Below are 22326 nucleotides of genomic sequence, written 5' to 3' on the forward strand. Positions count from 1 at the left end.
TTTGAAATATGATATGCAAAAAAAACATTATTTACATAATTTTTAAACATGAGAAAAAAAACTTCGGTACAACAATCAGACTAAAAATTATGGGATAAAACATTTCCAGTTGGTTAAAAGTTTTTTTTTTTTTTTTTTTTTTTTTTTAATTGTTTGAATGCAACTGATGACAATTTTTGCTCTTGAATTATAAAAAATAAACAAGCTATTGCCAACCGATACAGTACTTCTAATTAACGTGTTTTTAAAATTAAATGGAATGTTTCTCATTAATGAGGCGAGATTAACATTTTTGCAACTTGTAAAAAATTAATGTGTATCAACGCTTCCAGGACTGATCCTTTGCCGCTTTTGTTGCTGCGGATAGAATATAAAAATTATAAATAAAATCACAACCAATTTCCCATTTGAAGACTTATGGAATAAGCAATTTAATTTATATAATAAAAAAAAAACTAAATGTACTGATAATTAAAAGAAAAATAATCCACACATTCTGTGGTTCTTTTTGTTATTTTCCTATTAAGGAAGTCCATACATGGTATAGATTCTTCCTAGAGATCCCGACAAAATAGTCGCAGCGATCTAAGCTACTATCACTGTTGTATATAAATTACAAGACAAAGTGGGGCATTAGTAATGTTATTTATTATTTTATTTTTTGTCAAATTTTCTTTACAAACTTACAAGATTACTTTATAAAACGAGTATGGAATTTCCTCATATTCTCAACTACACATATTCACCCCTTTTTTTCATAAATTATTATAGATATATATATACATTATGCACAGAAAATTATACAAATAATCATAATACCATTCATACTTTTTGTCAAGAAGGGAATTCTAGGTGATGTAAAAGCAAATAGCATTACAGTTCCTTTTTCAAGTAGACAATAAGTGTATTGTGTATGTGCTATTTTATAACACAACTTCAAAATTTTGTATGTTCACTAAAGAAAACAAATAAAGAATTTTTTTTAAAAGAAATACACCTGTTAAGAGTTATAAGTCAGGATGCCTCTTTCATGGGCCTAAATTATACAAGTTGCTTAAGTGAAAACAATTATACACCAGAGAGGGTTTTTGAGTATATATGTGGTTATTTACACTGGCCCGAATTCACGAGGAGAGGGAGGTAAATGCATCTACTTCTATCCGGCTATGCAGAATCTAAAAAAATAATTTTATTGATCAGTCTATGAGTGGAAAGTGGAAAATGTCGGTACACGTTGACTACGATGTCATCATGTCGGAGGCGGACGCTGTTGTGAGGAAAGGCCCCTTTAAAGCGTCATTCACGTCCCGCCTGAATATCGACAAGTTCTGTGTGAACCTGAAAAAAGAATGAACAAAATTTGTTATAAATGAAAGTGTTGAGGAAATATAAATTTTTCAAGTCTAATTAAACCTTTTATAAAAATAAAGTGTTGAGGAAATATAAATTTTTCAAGTCTAATTAAACCTTTTATAAATAAAATGGTACATTTTTTCCAAACCAAAATCAACCTTTTTTAGCTAGGAAAGAGAGTATTAATTGCTGGGACATGAAACAATTCCTTAAAGAATGGAATCTGTCCCCCGGACATAGGCAATCAAAGGAGTTTCTGAAGGAAATCAAACCAAAAGAAGCGAAATGGTTATTCTCTAACTCAAGGAGGGGAATTAGGAGGCTGATATGTCAGAGAAGACACCTCTTCATAATGGGTATTCTACCAGACCCCTTTTGCCGCTTCTGTGAAATAAAAGAAGAAATGGCTCGACACTACCTCGCAGAATGTGATAGGTATGCCAGGGAACTTTTGAAGGAGAGGACATAGCTAAATCACTCCCCAAGATAAAATGGTCTAAAATCTTGGGGTTTGTGAACAGGTCCAAGAGGTTTATGCAGGACTCGTGAGCCGACCAAGTCCCGGACCTTTTAGGGATGGGGTACGAGTCTACCTAGGCATTTAACCCCTCGGGTCTTGGTCACCCACCCTGCGTAATATTAACTGTGTTGTAAATTAGAATACAAAAATAAATATTCAAAATTATATATACATATTAACACCTCAATACAAGTCATCCTTTATCACACATACAGACAACTTATAACAAACAAGTTGGTAGGTTGAGACCATGAGGTGAATAGCTTTTTCAAGAGCGCGAGAAAAGAGGTCTGAGAGAAGGGAGAAGTGAGGAAGGTTGTCCTTTGGATGGTTGTTCTGTGGCTCTCATATGGTGGGAATAAAATCGAAGAAATTAAAAACAAAACATCTCGAAGGAAGAAGAAAGGCATCTCTGCCTCCTGGTGAAAGAGAAGAGAAAACAGCTAAGAATGTTATTTTGTTCTTCATTGATTTTTTTTCCTTGTGTTTTGAATAAAAATTGCTTTATTGAACCAGTTTTAATTTATCAAATTCCTTGTCTCGAGAAAGATCCATTATAAACTATACTTATAATACCTAGTCTAATTGAGGGTTGATTCATTCACTAGATATTCCCCACCATCGATACTCTTTTACTACACGTGCATTCACACATATAAATACATTCTCACAAAACAATTAATGTATCAACAAATTTAGTATACAGTAAAATCTTAATATTTCTTATCCCAAATATTGTAAGAAAGTGCTGTTCCCTTGAAAAACTCTTGTTGAATTATATAAAACCAATTTAATTCCTCTCGGTGTAACATATTTTTTTTGCCTTCAAGGTTGACAAAACATCTTGTAATTTGTATTTTAGCAATGCAATCTTGATTAAACGTATGAACAGACTAGGGGGTTTCGTTATAAGGACGGACCGAGCTCCATGTTACATATACCACAAGGGTCGATTTTGCGCCCAGTTTAACTAAACTCAAAAGTACCACATTGCTTATTGCAACGAATATTGCAGACAAAGGAAAAAGGTAACGGCAACCACAATAAAAAAATTCCTTCAGAACTTGTGGTTTCCTAAAGGAAAATATATCGGCCATGGAACTGGAAAATGAAATCCAAGCTTTCATCGGATGGCATTTCTTATTGCAAAATGAAGAAAATCCCATCACTTGAAAGTATGTTAATTTTGACAATACATTGCAGCTATTTGAATACATAATGATGATGAAATTTTAACTGAAACAAACACGACGTGGATGGTGAAGAAAACAAACCAGAAGAAAAAGTTCATTTCCTCTCTGATTTCTCTGCAGCTATTCTTAACTGCTTACAAATCTGAATAAACTTTTTATACCACTACAAAAACAGTCTAAATCTGACGTTTACTTATTTCCAATTTTGTGGGAGCATTAAAAAAAAGTTTATATTAAATCCTTTTTTTTAATCTAAAATTTTCTAGCCTTATACAAATTCATTCTTTCTTTTTTTTAATCTAAAATTTTCTAGCATTGATAAATTCATTTGTTTAATCTAAAATTTTCTAGCACTGTACAAATTCATTCTTTCTTTTATTTAATCTATAATGTGTGGTGATTAGTGACCGTCAATCGATAATTATTTAGAAATCGTGAGATGCGGTCTGGTGTGATGTAGGTTTCAGAAAACATTTTCTTTATCGTGCCAACGTTTCAATCTTTATTGAGATCATCTTCAGGGCTTCGGATTTACAAAAATTGTTTACATATAACAATTACATTTTGGATGTGGAAAAGTGAATTTATACAGTGCAAAATATACTTTTTATATATTCAACCAAAGTATTTCTACTCACTCAAAGTGTTTGTCTTCTGTGTAATTGTGCCATTCTTGCGTGTCGTGTCGGGAGTGCCAGTGAGATTTTGCTATTTTGTTATACGCTGGATTTTGAAGGGGTGGGGAAGGATGTTGGTATAGAAAAGACATTTTTGTATAAGGCATCGGCTTCTTTGAGGTGAAAAGAGCCGACAAAGGGAAAAAATGTGTTGGTAATGGTTCGGTCAGATTATCATTTCAGGATTAAAGGAAAGCTAAATTGTTGGGAAATTAGACTATGTGAAAAATATTTGATGTGTGGAATAGGTAATGTGATGATATAGGTGTGTTATCTGTATTGGATAAATGATATTGGCGACTGAGTTTACATGTATCTGTTCTGTAATTGATGCTATGTTTACCTCTGTTGAAAAAAACCATTTCTAAGAAATTACGTTTATGTTTGTTTTGTTCTGTGTGTAATACTTTTGGATTTTTGAAGTCGAAATTGTGTTGGTGTTCAAGATGTGTTCTTGTATAAATTCATTCTTTCTTTTTTTTAATCTATAATTTTCTAGCATTGAATAAATTCATTTTTTTTCATCTAAAATTTTCTTGCATTGAATAAATTCATTCTATCTTTTTTAAATCTAAAATTTTCTAGCATTGTATATATTTTTTTAATCTAAAAGTTTCTAGCACTGTATAAATTCATTCTTTCTTTTTTTAATCTAAAATTTTCTAGCACTGAACAAATTCATTTTTTTTTCATCTAAAATTTTCTTGCATTGTATAAATTCATTCATTCTTTCTTATTTTTTATCTAAAATTTTCTACCACTGTATCAATTCATTCTTTCTCTTTTAATCTAAAATTTTCTAGCACTGAACAAATTCATTTTTTTTCATCTAAAATTTTCTTGCATTGTATAAATTCATTCTTTCTTTTTTTTAATCTTTAATTTTCTAGCATTGAACAAATTCATTTTTTTTCATCTAAAATTTTCTTGCATTGTATAAATTCATTCTATCTTTTTTAAATCTAAAATTTTCTACCATTGTATATATTTTTTTAATCTAAAATTTTCTAGCATTGTATAAATTCATTTTTTTCCACATCCTACATGTATTTGTAAAATTCAAACGTTTATTTATAAATTCTAGGCCCTGAAGATTTTTTTTTTTTTTTGGCCTTATGATCTTGCATATTAGCCATAGTACGAATTCTTGTGTGTTCAAATTGGGGATTATCGGGAAAAAAGGGCCAGAGGCGACGGTGGGAATTGAATCCACGACCGCGCTGTGAGAGTCTCTCATGCTAACCACTCGGCTACCGCGGTCCCCCAAGGCCCTGAAGATGATCTCAATAAAGATAAAAATGTTGGCACGATAAAGGAAACATTTTTCTAAAATGTACGTCACACCAGACCGCATCTCATGATCTCCGAATAATCATTAAATCCTTAACTGTATTAAGCGAAGATGAATCTTCATATATAATTAGAAATAAATTCAACTTACTTATCTCTATTTTTTGTAACTAAATTCCTCTCGATGTCTTCCATCAAGTTCTCAAACCACTGTGCCATAGCAGACTGCTTGTCAGCCGGTTGACTCCTTATTATATTTTCCCTCAACTTATTAAAATACTAAAAAACAAACCAAGTCAGTAACGATACTATACGCGCTCACATTTCTATACAAGATACTGACATCTTCATTCAGTAAGATAAGTCCGAGGAGGGGTCGTGACATCGACCACTGGTTCCGGCAGTCCTCAAACATAATTATGTTCAGAACTGTGCTCAAGATCTGATGGAGAATTTCCGGGTGAAGTTCAAGCACCTGGAGAAACATGTCATTCTGTGGCTGGTTCACCCCACGGCGCTTCTTACCTTTCTGCGTAACTTGTTTAAAAAGGTATGTAACGATGTGGTCGAGACTGGCACAACAGCCAGTACAAACAAGGGTATCTGTAAAAGAACCTGTATTAATAGTAAAAGTAATACATTTTGTATATAATGATTAAAACTTAATTGTGAGTGCAATCATTTTTTTTTTTTTTAAACCAAAGTAAGCTGTTTATGAACCTACCTAGTGCTGTAAGTCCCTCTGATATAGACGAGAGTATATAAAAAAATAAAGATGGTTGAAGTGTGGCTAAAAAACTCATATGATCCTGAGCTAAACATTCTAACAGCAAATAATACGTTTGTGACAATTTTGGGTAATCCTAAAATATGGAATTAATACAAATTATGTAAATTGCCAATTGGATAAAAAGTAAATATTGAATCTTACCAATAAATCTACAAGTGGTATGCTGAAAAGCAATTTGACAAAGGTTTTAAGAGCGTTGTCCAAAGCGTTATCTCCGTACAGCCTAAATACACCAAAATTTACATAACTACCGCAAAGTGCCGCCTTAAGCATAGAGAAACAAATTGAGATGCCTTTCAGTCTCATGGGATACATTTGATCTTCAGGAACATCCACTATCGTTAAAATATTTGATCCTGAAAATATTTTTAATAATTATATCACTTATTATTGTAATTTAGTAAACTGAGATAAAAAATAAACACACCATAACTTGAAATGACTTTGCTAGCTTCCCTAAATAACAATATCCCATTTGGAGATGAGACATCGAATTGCAATCTTTGCGATCTATTTTGAACAAGCTCAGCAAACAGCTTTAAAACAGGTGTCGTGACTTGTGGCTCCATGTACCACAGCTCGATCGCATGGAGTAATATTGGCGTGTACGCGGGATAACTGTAAATATTCGCCAATTAAGGAAAACAAGTGTTTTTTTACTACAGTCCAATTGACACGTAGAATTTTGAAATAAAAGGATACATCCAATCGAAGAGCATCATGTAAGACTGTTTTGTATTGAATGCGAAGGCAAGACCGCGCAGATCCCTTGCCAGCCCGATCAAAGCCGTCTTCGCCTCATCTGGAGCAAAAACTGGTGTCCCGGCATTGGCCAACATTGCTCCAATCGATTCAAAAGCATCTGAAAAATATTAATCCTCACATGGAAAATAGGAAAAATAAATGTTTGATATAATTAAACTATTATAAATTGTCTAAATCTAGGACTGAAACAAATTTATATATAGATTTCCTAATTTATTTATTCTTTCTGAATCTACCACCACTATCTTCATCCAGAAGAGGCCAGATTCACAAAACATAGATTAATGAAGAAGAAAAATAACTTTATTCTGGGACTTGTGTCCCCTAAGAATAATATACACGAAATAAATAAAGGAAGTTTTTTCTATGAAATTAAAAATAGAATGTAATAAAAATCTTGTCACAAGGTATACAAGGTAAGGCAAGCCGTAAGAAAAAATAACAAGAATATTAAACAAAAATATCAAATATTAATATAAGGTCCCTCTTTGGAGGGAGAGGAGGTGATTATACAGGTGGGATTTAAAGGTGGAAAAGGAGGCAGCGTGACGAATATTAAGGGGAAGGGTGTTCCTGAGTTTAGGGGCTCGGATCAGAAAGGATCTTTCAAAGGTATGGGTTGTATGTTGCGGAAGGATAAGGTCAATTGGGGATGAGCCGGTGTTACGAGTGTGATGTTAGAAGTTGAATTGGAGGGATTGGGTGATGTAAGGAGGACGAGTGTGGATGGATTGGAAAAGAGAGCAACCTGGGAAATATTGTGCAGAAGGAGGGGTAGAGACAGGAAAGTTGGGAATACAACCCCGACACCCGGGACCCCCGTGGGGTGCTGAACACAAATCTTACGCAAAAATTCATAATACGCTTCAATTGCGTGTTCCCCCCCCCCTCTGAGAGACCATCATATGCCACACAGCTGTAATCAAAGAAGGGAAGTATAAGGGAAGATACAAGGAGTTTGTGGGTGAAGAAAGGTAAGAGAAGCCAGGACCGACAAAATAGGCTGAGGGAGGCAAGACAACGGCTGGAAACTTGGGAAATGTGAGGATGCCAGGAAAGGTTTTGGTCAAAGACTATTCCTAGGTTTTTAACCGAGGAGCTTAAGGTAATGGGATGGTAATTTAACATATATACCATGAGAGGTGGGATGCTGGGGAGGGAACTGAGGAGTTGCCTGGACCCAATAATTATGGTGGTGAATTTGGACGGATTGAGAACTAGCAAATTTTTATGTGCACATTCGTTGATGGAATTTAGGTCTTTTTGGATCCTGAGACTGGCCGAATAATGCAGGGACAGGTTTACAGTAGCCTATTCGCATAACGAGCAACTACCACTTCGGGGGAAGCTGTAGAGGTCATGATCCTTGAATTCAGATTCGACATAACATTTCAAACTAAAATACCTGGTAGTCAACTGGGAGAAAAGGATCCCAGTTAATGTCAGCCTTTTCTAGTATACAGATGGCCCCAAAACTGGACAGAGCTGGTATTTATGGAAATAAAATAAGGAGAAACACACTAAATTCATATAAGCCTTGGGCAACGTGCCACTTACAAACAGAGACTACGTACTGTTGACAGAAGAGAAGACATTCAGACACATTCAGACAGCCAAGTGGCACTAAGGACAATTATCATACCAGTGGTAAAGTCCAGTCGGGCCCTGTCAGACATTGTGGAAAATAACAAAAAATGAGCAATGAAAGGACCGATAAATTTGCTAAGGAAAGTTCGAGGAGGACACCTAATGGCCCTGAACCCTTTTTGTGGCATACTAAACTGCCAAAAATGTGGATCCATCATACAATGTATTCAAAATAAGTCCTCCATTCAATCGGATTTTATCGCAGGACAGAGGCAAATGACCTTCGCAGAAACTAACAGCAAAACTTTCTAAATCCAGGACGTGTTAGGACTAGCATAATAGTTGGATTGCTAACTGGACACTGCAGACTCTGGAGGGATATGTATAAACTAGGAGTGGTAGAAACAAGTCTGTGAAGATATTGCCAGGAAGGAAAAGAGACGGTTGAACATGTCGTCTGTTTGTGTGAAGGTTTCTGTAAGCTGAAATACTCCTGGGACATAAATGACAATTGCACATCATTTATAAGTTTTTAAGCACATAGCTCTTCTTACAATACAATAACTCAAATTTGACATATTTCCTTTAACTGAGTAAATAAATAAAAAAAAACAAATATAATAAAAGTGAATAGTAATATTCAAAAAAATGAGTATAGTAATTGTTAAGTAGGTTATAACAAATATGGCTTTGTAATTTAATGTTTATCAATCATCTTGGTCTTACTATCCTCGTTGAGTTAGTCTGTAAGTCATTTTTCGACATTTTGCCATCTTCAGTTATGTGTGATTATGTTAAGTATATTAAAAGGTCGTGTAGGATGTGCATGTGTCAGCATTTTCTTTGTTTTTTGGTACCTTTGGGGAAGTCTTTATTGTTTAACAAAGAAATCCAGACTTTAATCTACAAAAGGTATCAATAAACAAATATACCAACATACCCCACCCCTCCCAATCGAATAAAAGTTAAAAAATTATACACTGAAGATGGCAAAATGATTAAACGTGACCAACCCAGCCATCATAAATAGATGAAGGTAATCGATCAGTAAGGTTCAAATTACTTCATTAATGCACAGACCAGAAGATCTTATGAAATATAATTATGCCATTTCACTTGAATGTTACGATTCAAAAGTAATGGAACAAATAAAATCAAGTGATTTTATGTGCCAATAATTTTTAAAACTGAAGTTTTACATTTTAAATCTAATTTATGTCATAGATGCTGGCTTGTTATCATTTTTAATAAGAAGAAAATTGAGCCTAATAAAACAAAATATCTAGCAGTGTAGTTTTCATAAATTATTGCAATTTCATGCTACAGTTTTGAGCAATTCAAATTAAAGTAAAATTTGAATGCATGCGAAGTGGATGGCCGAGGGAAGAATTTTCGACTTCCATCATCACTGTGGCAATAATAAAAATATAGAAATATACAAACAATTGACTCTGATTAGGGAAAAAACAGATCAAATACTTTCAAACATAAATAAAAATTACAACAGGTTTTACGATTTTATAGTTTTCCAGCCAAAGAATTTAATAAAAGCATTTGTTCCAAATTTCACTGGCTGGAAAAATGCCATAAAATTGTGAAACCTATGATAACTGACTTGAAGCCAGCACCAGTACACCATCGACAATTAATGATAAATAAAATAACTAGAAAAACAACAAAAACATATACCACATTGAGGCAAATTCATATAAAAAGCATGTTGAATAACAAAATCACACAATATATACACATAACTAATATGAACAAGCAACACACACCCTTCTAAAAATATTAGAGACCAAGAAATTATAGGCAATTAACATGTGAAATAATAAGAATGAAATAATATAACAAAATGAATAAAAATGTAATCAAGTAACAAGGGAAAACAAGTGATTGTAGGACGGACGGATACATTTGTTTTTATGATAACCGAAGTTTAAAATGTGATATTTTGTTAAAACTGTTTTCTATAAGAATCATTTCCTTGCTTCAGAATTCAAAGCAATTCTTTCTTTTCTTTTGTTCAAGACTCTAAAATCAACTGTGTTGAGCAAGGAGCATTCTTTCCTCTCTGCCAAGGCGGCGATTATTCCCGCTGCCAGTGAGTTTGTGACGTGTATATGGGATGTCTTCACATCCTTGAGCTTTCTAAGGCTTGATTCTGTCATCAGGTCTGTCCTGTTTGTGTTGCGAGTTTTCTTTTGTACCTTGACAGGATCGGTCTTGAGTGCCTTATGCTGTTTTTCATTGGTCGTTTCTCTCGGTTTGACCCTTGTAAGCACTTTATGCGACTTCAAATTTAAACGCTCTTTAGATTTATCCCTTTGCTTTTCTTTGTTAGACTTTTTCCTGATGGGTTCGGTTCTCTTAACTTTCTCCTTGACTGATCTCTTTGGGTTGCCCTCTTCTTGCAGGTTAAAATGAAAATCCTCATCGGAAGAAGGAATCTCTATTAGTTCCATTTCCTCAGAGATTATTTTTGAATAAGAAGGAATGCCATTGTTAATAGTGTGCTTTTTTGATTTTTTCTTTACTTTTGATTTTGAATTATGATTGGCCTCACCCTTGTTGCTCGTCTTGTTAGGGATTTTGTTTTTCTTACTGAGAACAATATCGTTTTCCTGGGTTTCATTTTCTGTAGAGGGCCCATTGCTTAAAAGAACCGGCTCTGCCATGTTTGAGGATTTATTTTTTAAATTTGTCTTATCATCCTGAGCTTCGCTGATGATCTCAGCTTCGTCGTTAATAGGTTTCAGTTCAGTTAGACATGCAGTCCCTTCATCCATTTCTGGAGCTTCGTCGTACACCTCATCCTCACTCTGCCCATCACCGGCTTCATCTTGGTGGCTTGATTTTATCAGGAAATTGACCGGGTTCACCTTCGTCTTTTTGCCCGTTTGTACTCTATCAATTTTTTCACCACTGCCGTACTCGCCTTGAGGCTCTTCACGCTTCTTGCGCTCTATCGCCTTCACTAGCATCTCTTTGAGGTTGTTTGACGCCTCGGTCTCTTGTGAGACGACATGCATCAACGCTTCGATCAGCTCGTAATCCTCTTGAAGTAAAGACATTGCCACCTTTTTAAAAACGATTTTTATGAATATAACTTAGTTGTCTTCCTTTTTGGCTGGTAACCATAGTGTAAGGTTATAATCAGGTATACAGCTGATGCCTAAGAACCAAAAATTTTGAATGATTTTGAAAAACCAAAGAGCTAAATTTTATTTTTGTTCTTATGTTTAATTACATGTAGACAACTGACAATTTATGAACAATTGAATTAAATTACAGCACAGTTTCATCCTTGTTTAAAAAAATAATAAATAAAATAACATGAAAGAAATAATGTATGCAATAAAATTTTCAGTCAAAATACCAATAAAAAAAATTTTTAAATGAAATTTTACAATTTTTTTCAGTTTTATATCAAAATGAAGTGGGTAAAATCTAAGATGTATGATATTGATTTAGGGTATAACATTGTAAGACAGCATACCATCTTTGACAACCTAGTATTAAGAAACTAACCATGGCACATTTGGCATTTTGTTAATTTAATAATGGTAAAACATTTTCAAACAGTACTTCATTTTTAGTCAAATTTGCAAGATATTTCATAACAACTATGAATTAAAGAATAAAACTAAAAACGTACCAAATAGTCAAATTATGGATGATTTAGCAAGACTTACTTGTCAATGGCACCATGAAAGAAGTGAATCTGTCTTCGTCTTCACCCAGGTCTACCATAAGCAATCTACCGAGCGACGTGTAAAAAATGGATCTACATCTCATTTCACTGACTGGAACCCCATTGCCAAGAAATGGAAAGTGCTCACTCTGTAAAAATGAGGGAATTGTTAACCTCATTTTCAAAAGAATTATTTTATCTAATACGTACAGTGTGGTTGTTCAGCATAAACTGAACTTCATCCAATTTGACAAGCTTACGTACGCAACTGTACCCGACAGTTAAGTCATGCAGGAGCTGAAGGGTTTTACAAATCGTCTGCTCACTCCTCCCCCAATATTTTAGATTTGTAATACTGAAAAAAAAAGTTTAAATGACTAATACGCAATGAGTCCTAACCGTTAAATTTTTTTGCCATTTGATTTTTATATATTACATATTTTTTGTGGTATAATTTAATTTACTCACATCTTTCTTACAAAAAGGCTCAAAACCATCGATTCATCATTAAGACCTAAAACTTCAGAAAGTCGTCTATATACTTTGGAATTTTTTTGGACCTGAAAATTTTAAATTATGTTAACAATCATATTAAACAATGCTATCAATTATGACAACCAGGAAAACTGATTATTATATATACCTGGTCACCAACATATATTTTCCTAAACTGTTCGAAAAAACTTAACATAGCTAATTCTAATTTTTCACAACCTCCTTGAGATACTCTTGAATCAGTAAGATTCATTAACTGTAGGACCCTTGAAAAAAAAACCAAGTATGTCAAAAAATCAGAAAAATGTATTTGTATTTTTTAAATACAAACCTGCACACTAATTCACCATCCATTGCATCGTGTTCGTCATTGCTGTTAAACGATACACGCCCACCTATCGCAGATCCTATTATGTACACCAACCAGGTAAGCCGACCCTGCTGGATTGAAATGTCCATCTGCGGTTGGTGAGGGGATGAGAGGAGTTCTTGGTAGAGCGTCGCCGACTGATCAAACAGCTGGACTAGAAGAGCACAAGTTTTTTGGTATTCACACCTCCCGATTACGGAAAGCTGCTCTAATTGCTGCTGGACCATGCCAAGGTCATCCAAGGGGTCTTCGAGCCCCTCTCTCACAACAACAGCCACTGATTCGAGCCTCGAGGTGATATAAGTCGACGTGACTTCGGGTGTATAGGTTTCAAGGAAATGCGGCTCGATGGCCTTCACATACGGTACCGAGGCGACCATCCTCTGCCACAAGCTCAGAAGATAATGTACACTGTTTGGCGCAAACTGCCACATCTAGAAAAAGTTCAAATGATCCTGCTGCATTAATAAACATTCTATTGTTAATATTTTGTTGTTTTTTGTGGTTTTTTTTACCTGGAGGCTTTGAACAGTAAACTTTGCTATAAGTTGAATAGCTTCTCTATAATTTTCGACAATGACCAACTCGCCAAGTTGGTAATTTGACTTAAGTCGAGCTAAAAGTCTACAGAATTCATGGTAATTACTAGGATCACTAAGGCCCTGAAAAACAGAAAAAAAATTTAATCTTTAAAGTCAAATGAGGTTTTTTATCAATTTTACCTGAGGGTTTTGTAAAATGTGTTTGACACCATTGACCAATTGGGTTAGGAACTTTGATCTCTCTGTATTACTGAACAGAGACCTTCTAACGGATGCGATCTGAACCAGACATGACAAAGCCTAAAAGTCCATTTTCGATAAGTAACAAATAGATCAAAAACTTGAAATTGATAACATAAAACTAATAATAATGATAAAATAATCCTAAATACAGTTTATGTGGTTATTACTTAATTTTACAAGTAACATTGTCTTTTTTAATTCTTCTTTTCTTTTGTTGGAGTCCCTTTTATTAGTTAGTTAAATTCTTCTTAAGGTGGGTAAAAAATTTCAATTAACTGTGGTGTTTCAGCATCCTGCATCATTTTCAAAGCCATTTTATTTCTGAAAAGGATGCCAAAACATCGCAGTAAAATGAAATTTTTTACCCACCTTTAAGATGGCCTATAAATAAGAAGAATTTAACTGTTTATTTTATTTATGTTTTGTAAATATAATGTTGAAAACAAAACACAATTCGTCATCCAACATTAAGAAAATTTTCTTTCTTTATATTTTATTATCTTATATTAAGCTAAGATGTTTTTAAGCTTTATAAATATTTTTGTAGTGTCAAAAAATATTTAAAGAAATGACAGTTATTTTATATAAATGTATATTTACCAAAGGAGAGAGAGAAGTGGGTAATGAATGGTACATATCGAAGAAAAGCTTAAGCGTGGTAAAATCTAAGAAAGCCGGCCTCCAAGAAGTAGGAATTTGGACTGTGCACAGGTCATCAGAACTTTCGTCTGTCGAAGTCCCGATGAAGTCGAATGTTAAACAGTTATGTGCCAGCCTTAAAAGCTGAATCATCAACCCATGCTGAAAAGTACAAATTGGCTATTGTTAATGCACTTAAAACTGCCTCTTGTAATCAGAATTGGTTAGGACCACATACTTGGCCTTCATCGTTAAAATTCAAACTTTTACAGTTTTCGCTGGCCGTACCGAGGAGGGAACATGATAAGCGAAATATTTCAAAAAGCTGGGTGTCCCTAAACGATGAGGCAATTTTCCTATGCTTTGTCAGCGATCTATTTGCGTCTGCTTCCGATATTTGATTCATTTCGCAGGTCAGTTGAGAAAGGAGTTGAACCCCTATCATACAATGTTCAACTGACCCCTTAAAACAAAGAAAAATATAAAAATTAGTACACATGAAATAAAGCATTTAAAGAATATAATATACCTGTAAAAATTTAGTTATATCGCTTATAACATTACGAAAAACAAATTCATCTTTAACAGTATCAAACCAACCAAACTTTGTAATCTTGGCGAATAATGTTATCAAAGCTTGGACAACAAAAGTAGCTAACTTTGGTCTTGTAGCTAAATAATTTAAAACATAATTTCCTAAAACAAATTCAAAATTGATGAAACTGCCATCCAAAATAATAAACAGCCAATTATAAAATGATACAACTTACTTATATCAATTCGTTGTTGTAAACTGACTGCTTGGGCATTCTTTGATATCAGTTTGGTGAGGGTCGTTGCTGCCAGGAGCTGAGCATAGCTAGAGTCCCCTCTGTCGAGGAGGAGCTGGCACTTTGGCAATGTGTCAGTCCCATTCTGAAAACCGATCAAAGCTTTCTCAGCCCCAATTTGGACCGATGGCTCATTGGATTCATAGAGTTGTTTGCACAGTAATTCTAGATGTTGTACCTCCTGAAACAAACAATAATTAAATATTAAAAATAAGAAGATCCCCTTGGAAGATAATACAACCATTTTTCATGAAAAAAAAGTGATTTCATTCAAGAGGATTTCACCTATTGATTATAAATAAATCAAACTTAAAAAATTACCACAATGAAAAATATTAAAGATGATATAAAAAGTAGACAACATGCTAACAGGAAAGGAAATAAATTTCTTGTTAAGCAACTCTTTAAGATGCTTCCAGATTTATTACAAATCAAGCAAAAATAAAACATGACTCTTGAAAATAGTAAGGTTGTACAAATAAAGTTATAAAATGTATACAAAACCTTAGCCCCTAGCATTTCCCAAGCATAACTAAGCATTATCTTTGGGGGGGATCATAGTTTTCTCTTATTACACCTTTAAACATAACAATATTTTTCAGAAAGCCTCCTGCAAACATGTTCAACGTCAAATATGGTTTTGTGTTTAAATCAAACTGCATATCACAAATTTTAAAATTTACAATAAAACGGACTGTTGGTAGCAATTACATACTTGAATCATTTATCATTATAATCCTGAAATTTAATCATCTGTGATCATTTTGCCCATTCTCAACGGTCTATAAGACATGATATGTATTTCGACTTTTGTGGCTTGGACTATATGTTATTTAAAAAACAAACAAAAACAAGTTAATATTCTTATTGGTATATTATTTAAATAATTACGAGGGTTTAAAAAAATAAACTGATAAAACAATCTGTTTAAACCAAAAACAAAAAATATCCTGAAAGTTTTGATTTTTTCAATTTGACGAACCACCAGTTTTTATTTTACTTTGCCAAACAACAATTGTACCAACAAGGACTAAAACATTAATAAAAAAAAACTAGTTCTCTTAAAATTAAATTGTCAAAAATGACGTGGCTGCAATGGCTGCCTGAGTGTCTCACTCCCATTTGTTAGTGGTTTTGGGTTCAAATCCCAGCAAAGCCCATGGATTTTTAATTGATAATGGTATGAAAAATGTGTTGTATTGTAAAGTGACTTGAACCCTCATCCACGACACACAATAGTTGGATGATAAGCCCTCCTGTATGACATGTATTACTTTACTTACTGTAATTGTCACAAATGAATATTATACTAATTCTAAAACATTTTTTGTAAGTCAGCAAAATGAAATTGAATTTATTTCTTTGAAAATAAATAGAACTGCCTACGATCAAAGAAAATTTCCCAGATTTATCATATCCCCCATCCTGTCACAAAACCAATATGTCACGACAAGAATATCATCACACTTTATTTGAGTTTGAAATACTTGGTTCAAAATTTATATTTACATCTTAAATTATATTTTTTCCAATCAACATATGTTTTGTAATTTACCCAGGCCCTGAAGAAGACCCTAATTAATTAAGGTCGAAACATCGGCAAAAAAATGAAAAAGGTGTTTTTCTAAACTACCTCATGCTTGACCGCTCTTCATGAAAGCAACAAATTATGATACAGCAGGCCCCTATGAAACACGCGTAGATAGTAAGGTTGAATGTGAAGTAGGGATGGTTTGAAGACTAAAGCAACTAGATTCCTAGGAGGTTGGAATGCTTCGTTGGACTCCAAAGTTCAAGTCTGTATGTCCAGATTGGTTATTGTAATGATATGTACATGAGGCATTATGTTGCAAACGAGAGTTTCTATCTTTTTTCATATAGTCTTTGCAGTAGTTTAAATAGTCGTTTCAGTTTTATACTTTCGAGGCGAGGGTAGGGATGCAAAGTAGCTTATTAACTTGTCAATGTTAAGTCCCAAATATGGGATGACATTGTTTGCTGGCATAGGAACAAGTAATAGATTGGAGGAGAAGAACTTGTTTGTCAAGAAGTTGTCAAGAACTTTATTTGCTGGGATTTGGTTTCGTTGAGACTAATCTTATTTCTTGAACTGTTCTTTGTAACAGGAAAGATGGTCATGGAGGATTCGAAAGGCCAGTACTAGGTCTGGGTTACGAAAGGATGATGTAATCGCCTGAGAAGTACTGTACCAGGATTAATAGTTTTGTTTTCAATGTATACTGTAAATCGTGAATAGGACCAAGGGATCGGCATAGCAGATGGGGGAGAAAGATATTCCGATTCGTAATTGAAAATACTACTTAGACTTATAGGATTTTAAGGATAAGATATTAAGTAAATGGAAGATGCACTTGAATTTCCAGAGCAAATTCGGATGGCACACTTGATCAAAGGCTTGTCTCACATCTAGGAACACAGCTGAGCAAGAATGGGCAAGAACAAAGTATAAAGTTTTAAAAAATTCTAGGCTTGTCTAAATTATTAAATTGTCTAAACTGAAATAATATTGGATTTTTTTTTTTTTTTTAACTTGTTATGTGGCTATGATCTTACTATCAAACTTTAAAGGTGACTAGTTAAGTTTAGCAAGCTGAAAACACAATTCTGCAATCAATCAAAGCCGCTAATCTTTCATGAAATTCTTAATTAAAGGATAATAAAGGATGATTCAGGTGGAAAGATCAGCTTGAATGTGTGTTTTATCCAGCAGTCGACAATATGTGAATGTCAATGATGACAATAGAAATATACACACTTTTTCAGCTGATTCAATATTGTCGAGATAAAATATACACACTCTTGTGACTCAATTTAAGGAATGTATTTATTGGTTGAAGTTCATCTACCAACTGCTGTTTTATTCCATCTTCATGGAGACCTCAGCCCAATGGAAAAATTACTGCAAAAAAATTATGGTCACTGTATTTTTATCCGCCTGGCTAATCCAGCTTCAAAATCTTGGTTAATGTGCATCTATTGCACCAATTGCATTATTTCATCAGGCAGATGTTAGCAATGACTTAACTAATGACAGTTTTTCCTATACTTCAAATTGTGAAATAAAATCTTCTGGACAAAATGCACAAGGTTTAAAAAGCCTCCGGGCTGTCTAAATTTGAATAATAACGAAAAATGCCGATAATCCTACTAACTTAAAGATTAATAACTATAGGTTAAATTTCATCTCTTAAACTACTATTTTATTTCGTTACTGTGTACTCATCAACAATGAATCAATTATTAACAATATGTGAAAAATAGTTTTTTCATTAGATTGATGAGATGGGAGGATTTTTGACTATTGAATTTTATTGCTAATAACAAACGGTTGGTGCCACAATGGCTAAGGTGGTGTTACAGCATTCATCATTGTAAGGTAAAGTTCTCAGATTCGAATTCAGGGCCGGTGGACATATTTACAAATGGGGTTTTTTTTCAAAACCGACACCCTGAGGATTGATATGACCTCTGTTCCAAACCATCATTAAAAAATAAATAAATAAAATAAATATAAAAAAGTTAAATTAAAAGGTTAAAGTGAAATCAACTTGAATTGCTGTTTTATCCTGTCAACAGTGACACGAAAGTACAATACACACATTCTGCAGCTGATTCAATACTCCCAAGAAACTAGTCTTGTGAAATGCTGTTGAAGTGTGGCCGTAATTTTACCCATATGCTATTGAAGTTTAGGTTAATGAAAATATTAGAGCAATTTTTTGGCATATGGCCGTATATTTTAAAAGGCAATTGTCAGCTTGATGGCCGCGACACCAATGACATGATTTTTCCAGTTCATCAATTGTGCAAGAAAATCCTTATGACAAAATATACAATGTTTTTTAAACATCTATGCTTATATGACTGACTAAATATTTCTGAAAAATTTGAAGTTTTTCAAGCTGCTAGGCTTAGACAAATGTCGAAATTTAAAGAACAATAAAGACCGATTCTGGTTTATGCGATTCACTGACTGAACCAATGACCGCTATGGCAATAAAATGCTTTTTCCAGTTCATCAAATTGTGCAGGAAAATCCTTTTGACAAAATATACAATGTTTTGAAAGCATCTATGCTTATATGATTGACTAAATTTAAATAATATTGGAAAAATAGTTCTTAAAAATGTGTAGAGATTAGTGACCGTTAATCGATAGTTATTCAGATATCGTGAGATGCGGTCGGGTGTGATGTAGGTTCTTAAAAACTTGAAGTCTCTCATAGCTGCTAGGCTTAGAAAAATGTCAAAATTTTAAGGATATTAAAGAACGAATGTGGTTAACGCAATTCCATTCTGTCAACAATGGATGACCGTTGACAACAAAAATACAAACATTCTTCAGATGATTCAATATTGTCATGAAACTAGACTTGTGGAAATATCACAATTTGAAGAAATTTATTTATACGTTGAAGTTCATCTACCACTTGCTGCATTATTTCGCTATGAGCCCAATCGGATTCATCACATGAATTGATGAATTGTTGAAAGGTAGTGACTTCGTCTTGGTTAATTAGTCAAATTTGTGGTTATTGCACCATTTGGTACACTGTTATATATTTCATCATGCAGTTGTCAGTAGTGAATAAACCAATGACCGCTACTGCAATCAAATGGTTTTTCCAGTTCATCAAATTGTGCAATAAAATTCTTATCACAAAATATAGTTTTGAAAGCACCTAGACTTATATTATTGTCTAAATTCAAATTATATTGGGAAACCTTACTTAAAAACTTGTTTAGGTTTACCACAGATTAAAGTTTGTTTATTCAACTACCACAGGCTATTTTATGTTCTTATAATGTACCCATCAGAAATGTCTCAATTATCAACAATATTAGCAATGAAAAAAAATCGTTTTTACAGCTAACTGAATGAAGTGGATTTTTGATTGCAGTTTTACTTCGTAATACAGTGGTCAACACCGATACGACCAATGACCACAATGGTATAAAATGGCAGTTTCAAAAGACAATCAAAGCAGTTAGCCTTATACGAATGTCTTAATTTAAAGGATAATGAATAATGATTTAGGTTATAGTGAGATCATCTTGAATTGCTGTTTTATCTTGTCAACAACGACTGACAATAAAAAATACACACATTCTTTAGTTGATTCAATATTGTCGAGAAACAAGACTCGTGGAAATGTTTCGATTTGATGAAACTGTGCAGCTTATTTGACTTTGTAAATAATTTTTTTTTTTTTCAAAAGAAATATTGTTTTTGAGAAGATGAAATCGTCCTACATAATAAGATTTGCATAATTGTGATACATTTGTTTTATTGTAATGGGTCGAAGAGCCAAGGGTTCTTAGGGTTTTACTGTTTTCGGTGAAAAATAGTTCCATAAGACTTGGTCAAGAAGAAAAGCCTTAAATTTGTTCAAGAATTAGGAAGGATTAGTTTTCAAAGGATAGAAACGCGTCTGTAAAAAGTTATATTTGTTGTTTATTTCATGTAGGTTTAAGAATTTTTTAGATTTTTTTCCGATCGACTTCAAAGGTTAAAAAGTCCAGGTTAAAGTGCATAAACAAATTTCTCAAAGGGAAAAAGAGAATATTGTATGTAGTAAACAGAACAAAGAAATTATTTAAATGTTAGCCGTTGTGTATTGTTTAGGCATTGAGTGAAAAAGGGAAAATCGATAAAGAAAGAAGGCCGATTGGAAGTAAACAAATAAAATCCGGCGGAGCGGATCGGGGAGCGGTTTCGAAAGAATCGTCGGTTTTGAAGAATAATTCTGGCGGATAAACGAATCGTCTAAGAAGAGAGAAGTTGAAAGTAAGGAGAGAGGAAAAAGGAAGAAAATTGAGAAAAGCCGACGAGCAGGGCGGACGGGATGTTGGACGCCGGGGATCCCGACTCGGCGGACAGCCGCGTCTGAGGCCCGGGTGAGCGGATAAGCCGGCCGGGGGCGGCAGGGAAGAAGAACGGGCCGGGAAACACGTTATTTACAAGGGCGACGGCGGGGCGCCGAGGAGCGGCGAGGGCAGGCGGACAACGGGAGGCGGCGGACCCGGGGCGTCCGGAGGCGGCGATCCGGCCGGCGTTTCGACTCTCTCGCCTTGAGGCCGCCCCCCGGCAAGTTTTAATCCGTTATTCTCGTAAATAAATACTTTGTTTACAGACTCACCTGTTCCTCAGCCATTTTTGCAGCTTCCCATGCGTCGACTGCAGCGCAGTCTAAAAACATACCCAACGCAGGGAAGTATAAATAAATAACCAGTGTTGCCCTCCGCCACCGGCCGGGGGCCCCTCATGCATAAAATGGCGAAACAGATTTTAAAAATCAACTCAGACACTATCACCAAAAAAGAATTTTTTCCCTTTAATTTTAAGAATTTGAAAAAACTAAAAACAAAGTGCGAAATCGCAGCCTGGAAAGAGAATTAAATATGAAAAATTCTCAATCTGCATTTCAATGGACGTTTCCCACTATAAACAATCGCTTTAATTTTTAATTTTTTTATACCGTCAATAACTTTGACTTTAAATTTCTATTTGATGGTAATTTCCAACAGGGAGACTTTGACCATTCGAAGGTGCTAGTTTTACTACTAAAAGTTTTTTTTTAAAATGAAAATGTTAACCCTAAAATTCCCATCTTTTAAGTCTTAAAATATAATTATTTTATTTTCTTCCAGCAAAATGGTTTTATGGCTCTATATATGAACTTAGTTACATAATACATACAACATACACAAGTAAAACAGTAAAGCACAAACGCCTTTAAAGTTATCCTTCTATATTGCGCATATATGCCCAGAACTCTCTCCAGTGGCAGAATAAAATTTTTAATCTATCACCACTTTTATTATTTTTTTACTCTCTCTTTCTCTCTCTTTCTCTCTCTCTCTCTCTCACTCTCTCATTCACTTTCTCTGTCTTTATTTCTCTCTTTTTTAAGTAAAAACAACAAAGTAGGTCTTGAAAAGCCCAACTTAAAAATGCCAAATATTCCACAGTTTGAGAAAAGATTTTATCTATATATTTCTCTTATGTTATCTATATGTTTCCCATGATAAACAATCGCTATATTTCTTTTTAATACAATCAATTACTTTGAGTTCCAACAGGGTTACATTTGACCATTCGAAGGTGCTAGTTTTAACACAAAAGGTTTTTTTGGTTAATCAAAATGTTCACCCTAAAATTTTCATCTTTTAAGGCTTATAAATATTTTATATTCTTCCAGCAATATGGTTTTATGGCCTTATAGATGAACTTAGTTACCTAATTTCCCATTTGTTTGTACAAGTAAAACAGTAAAGCACAAACGACTTTAAAGTTCTACATCTATATTGCACATAT

General features: G+C 34.0%; 1 protein-coding gene across 2 annotated transcripts; it reads right to left on the reverse strand.

The window, feature by feature from the left end:
• Positions 1-115: 115 nt before the first annotated feature.
• Positions 116-21360, reverse strand: LOC106669811 (exportin-7). 2 transcript variants are annotated; one of them, XM_014399561.2, is made up of 19 exons: positions 21149-21360; positions 14929-15169; positions 14688-14854; positions 14397-14621; positions 14120-14320; positions 13457-13576; positions 13250-13396; positions 12696-13168; positions 12513-12630; positions 12338-12429; positions 12080-12224; positions 11871-12018; positions 6526-6685; positions 6251-6441; positions 5965-6179; positions 5758-5896; positions 5377-5636; positions 5185-5312; positions 116-1338 (listed from the first exon to the last, which is right to left on the reverse strand). In XM_014399561.2, the coding sequence occupies exons 1-19, from the start codon at positions 21206-21208 to the stop codon at positions 1239-1241; spliced, it is 3330 nt and encodes a 1109-aa protein (XP_014255047.1). In that variant the 5' UTR covers positions 21209-21360; the 3' UTR covers positions 116-1238. The 2 variants fall into 2 exon arrangements, with proteins under 2 accessions (XP_014255047.1, XP_014255046.1); XM_014399560.2 differs by having other exon boundaries at positions 5377-5648.
• Between the last annotated feature and the right edge of the window lie 966 nt (positions 21361-22326).

Source organism: Cimex lectularius, unplaced genomic scaffold, assembly GCF_000648675.2.
Source record: "Cimex lectularius strain Harlan isolate CLEC.00 unplaced genomic scaffold, Clec_2.1 scaffold76, whole genome shotgun sequence".
Lineage (NCBI taxonomy): Eukaryota > Metazoa > Arthropoda > Insecta > Hemiptera > Cimicidae > Cimex > Cimex lectularius.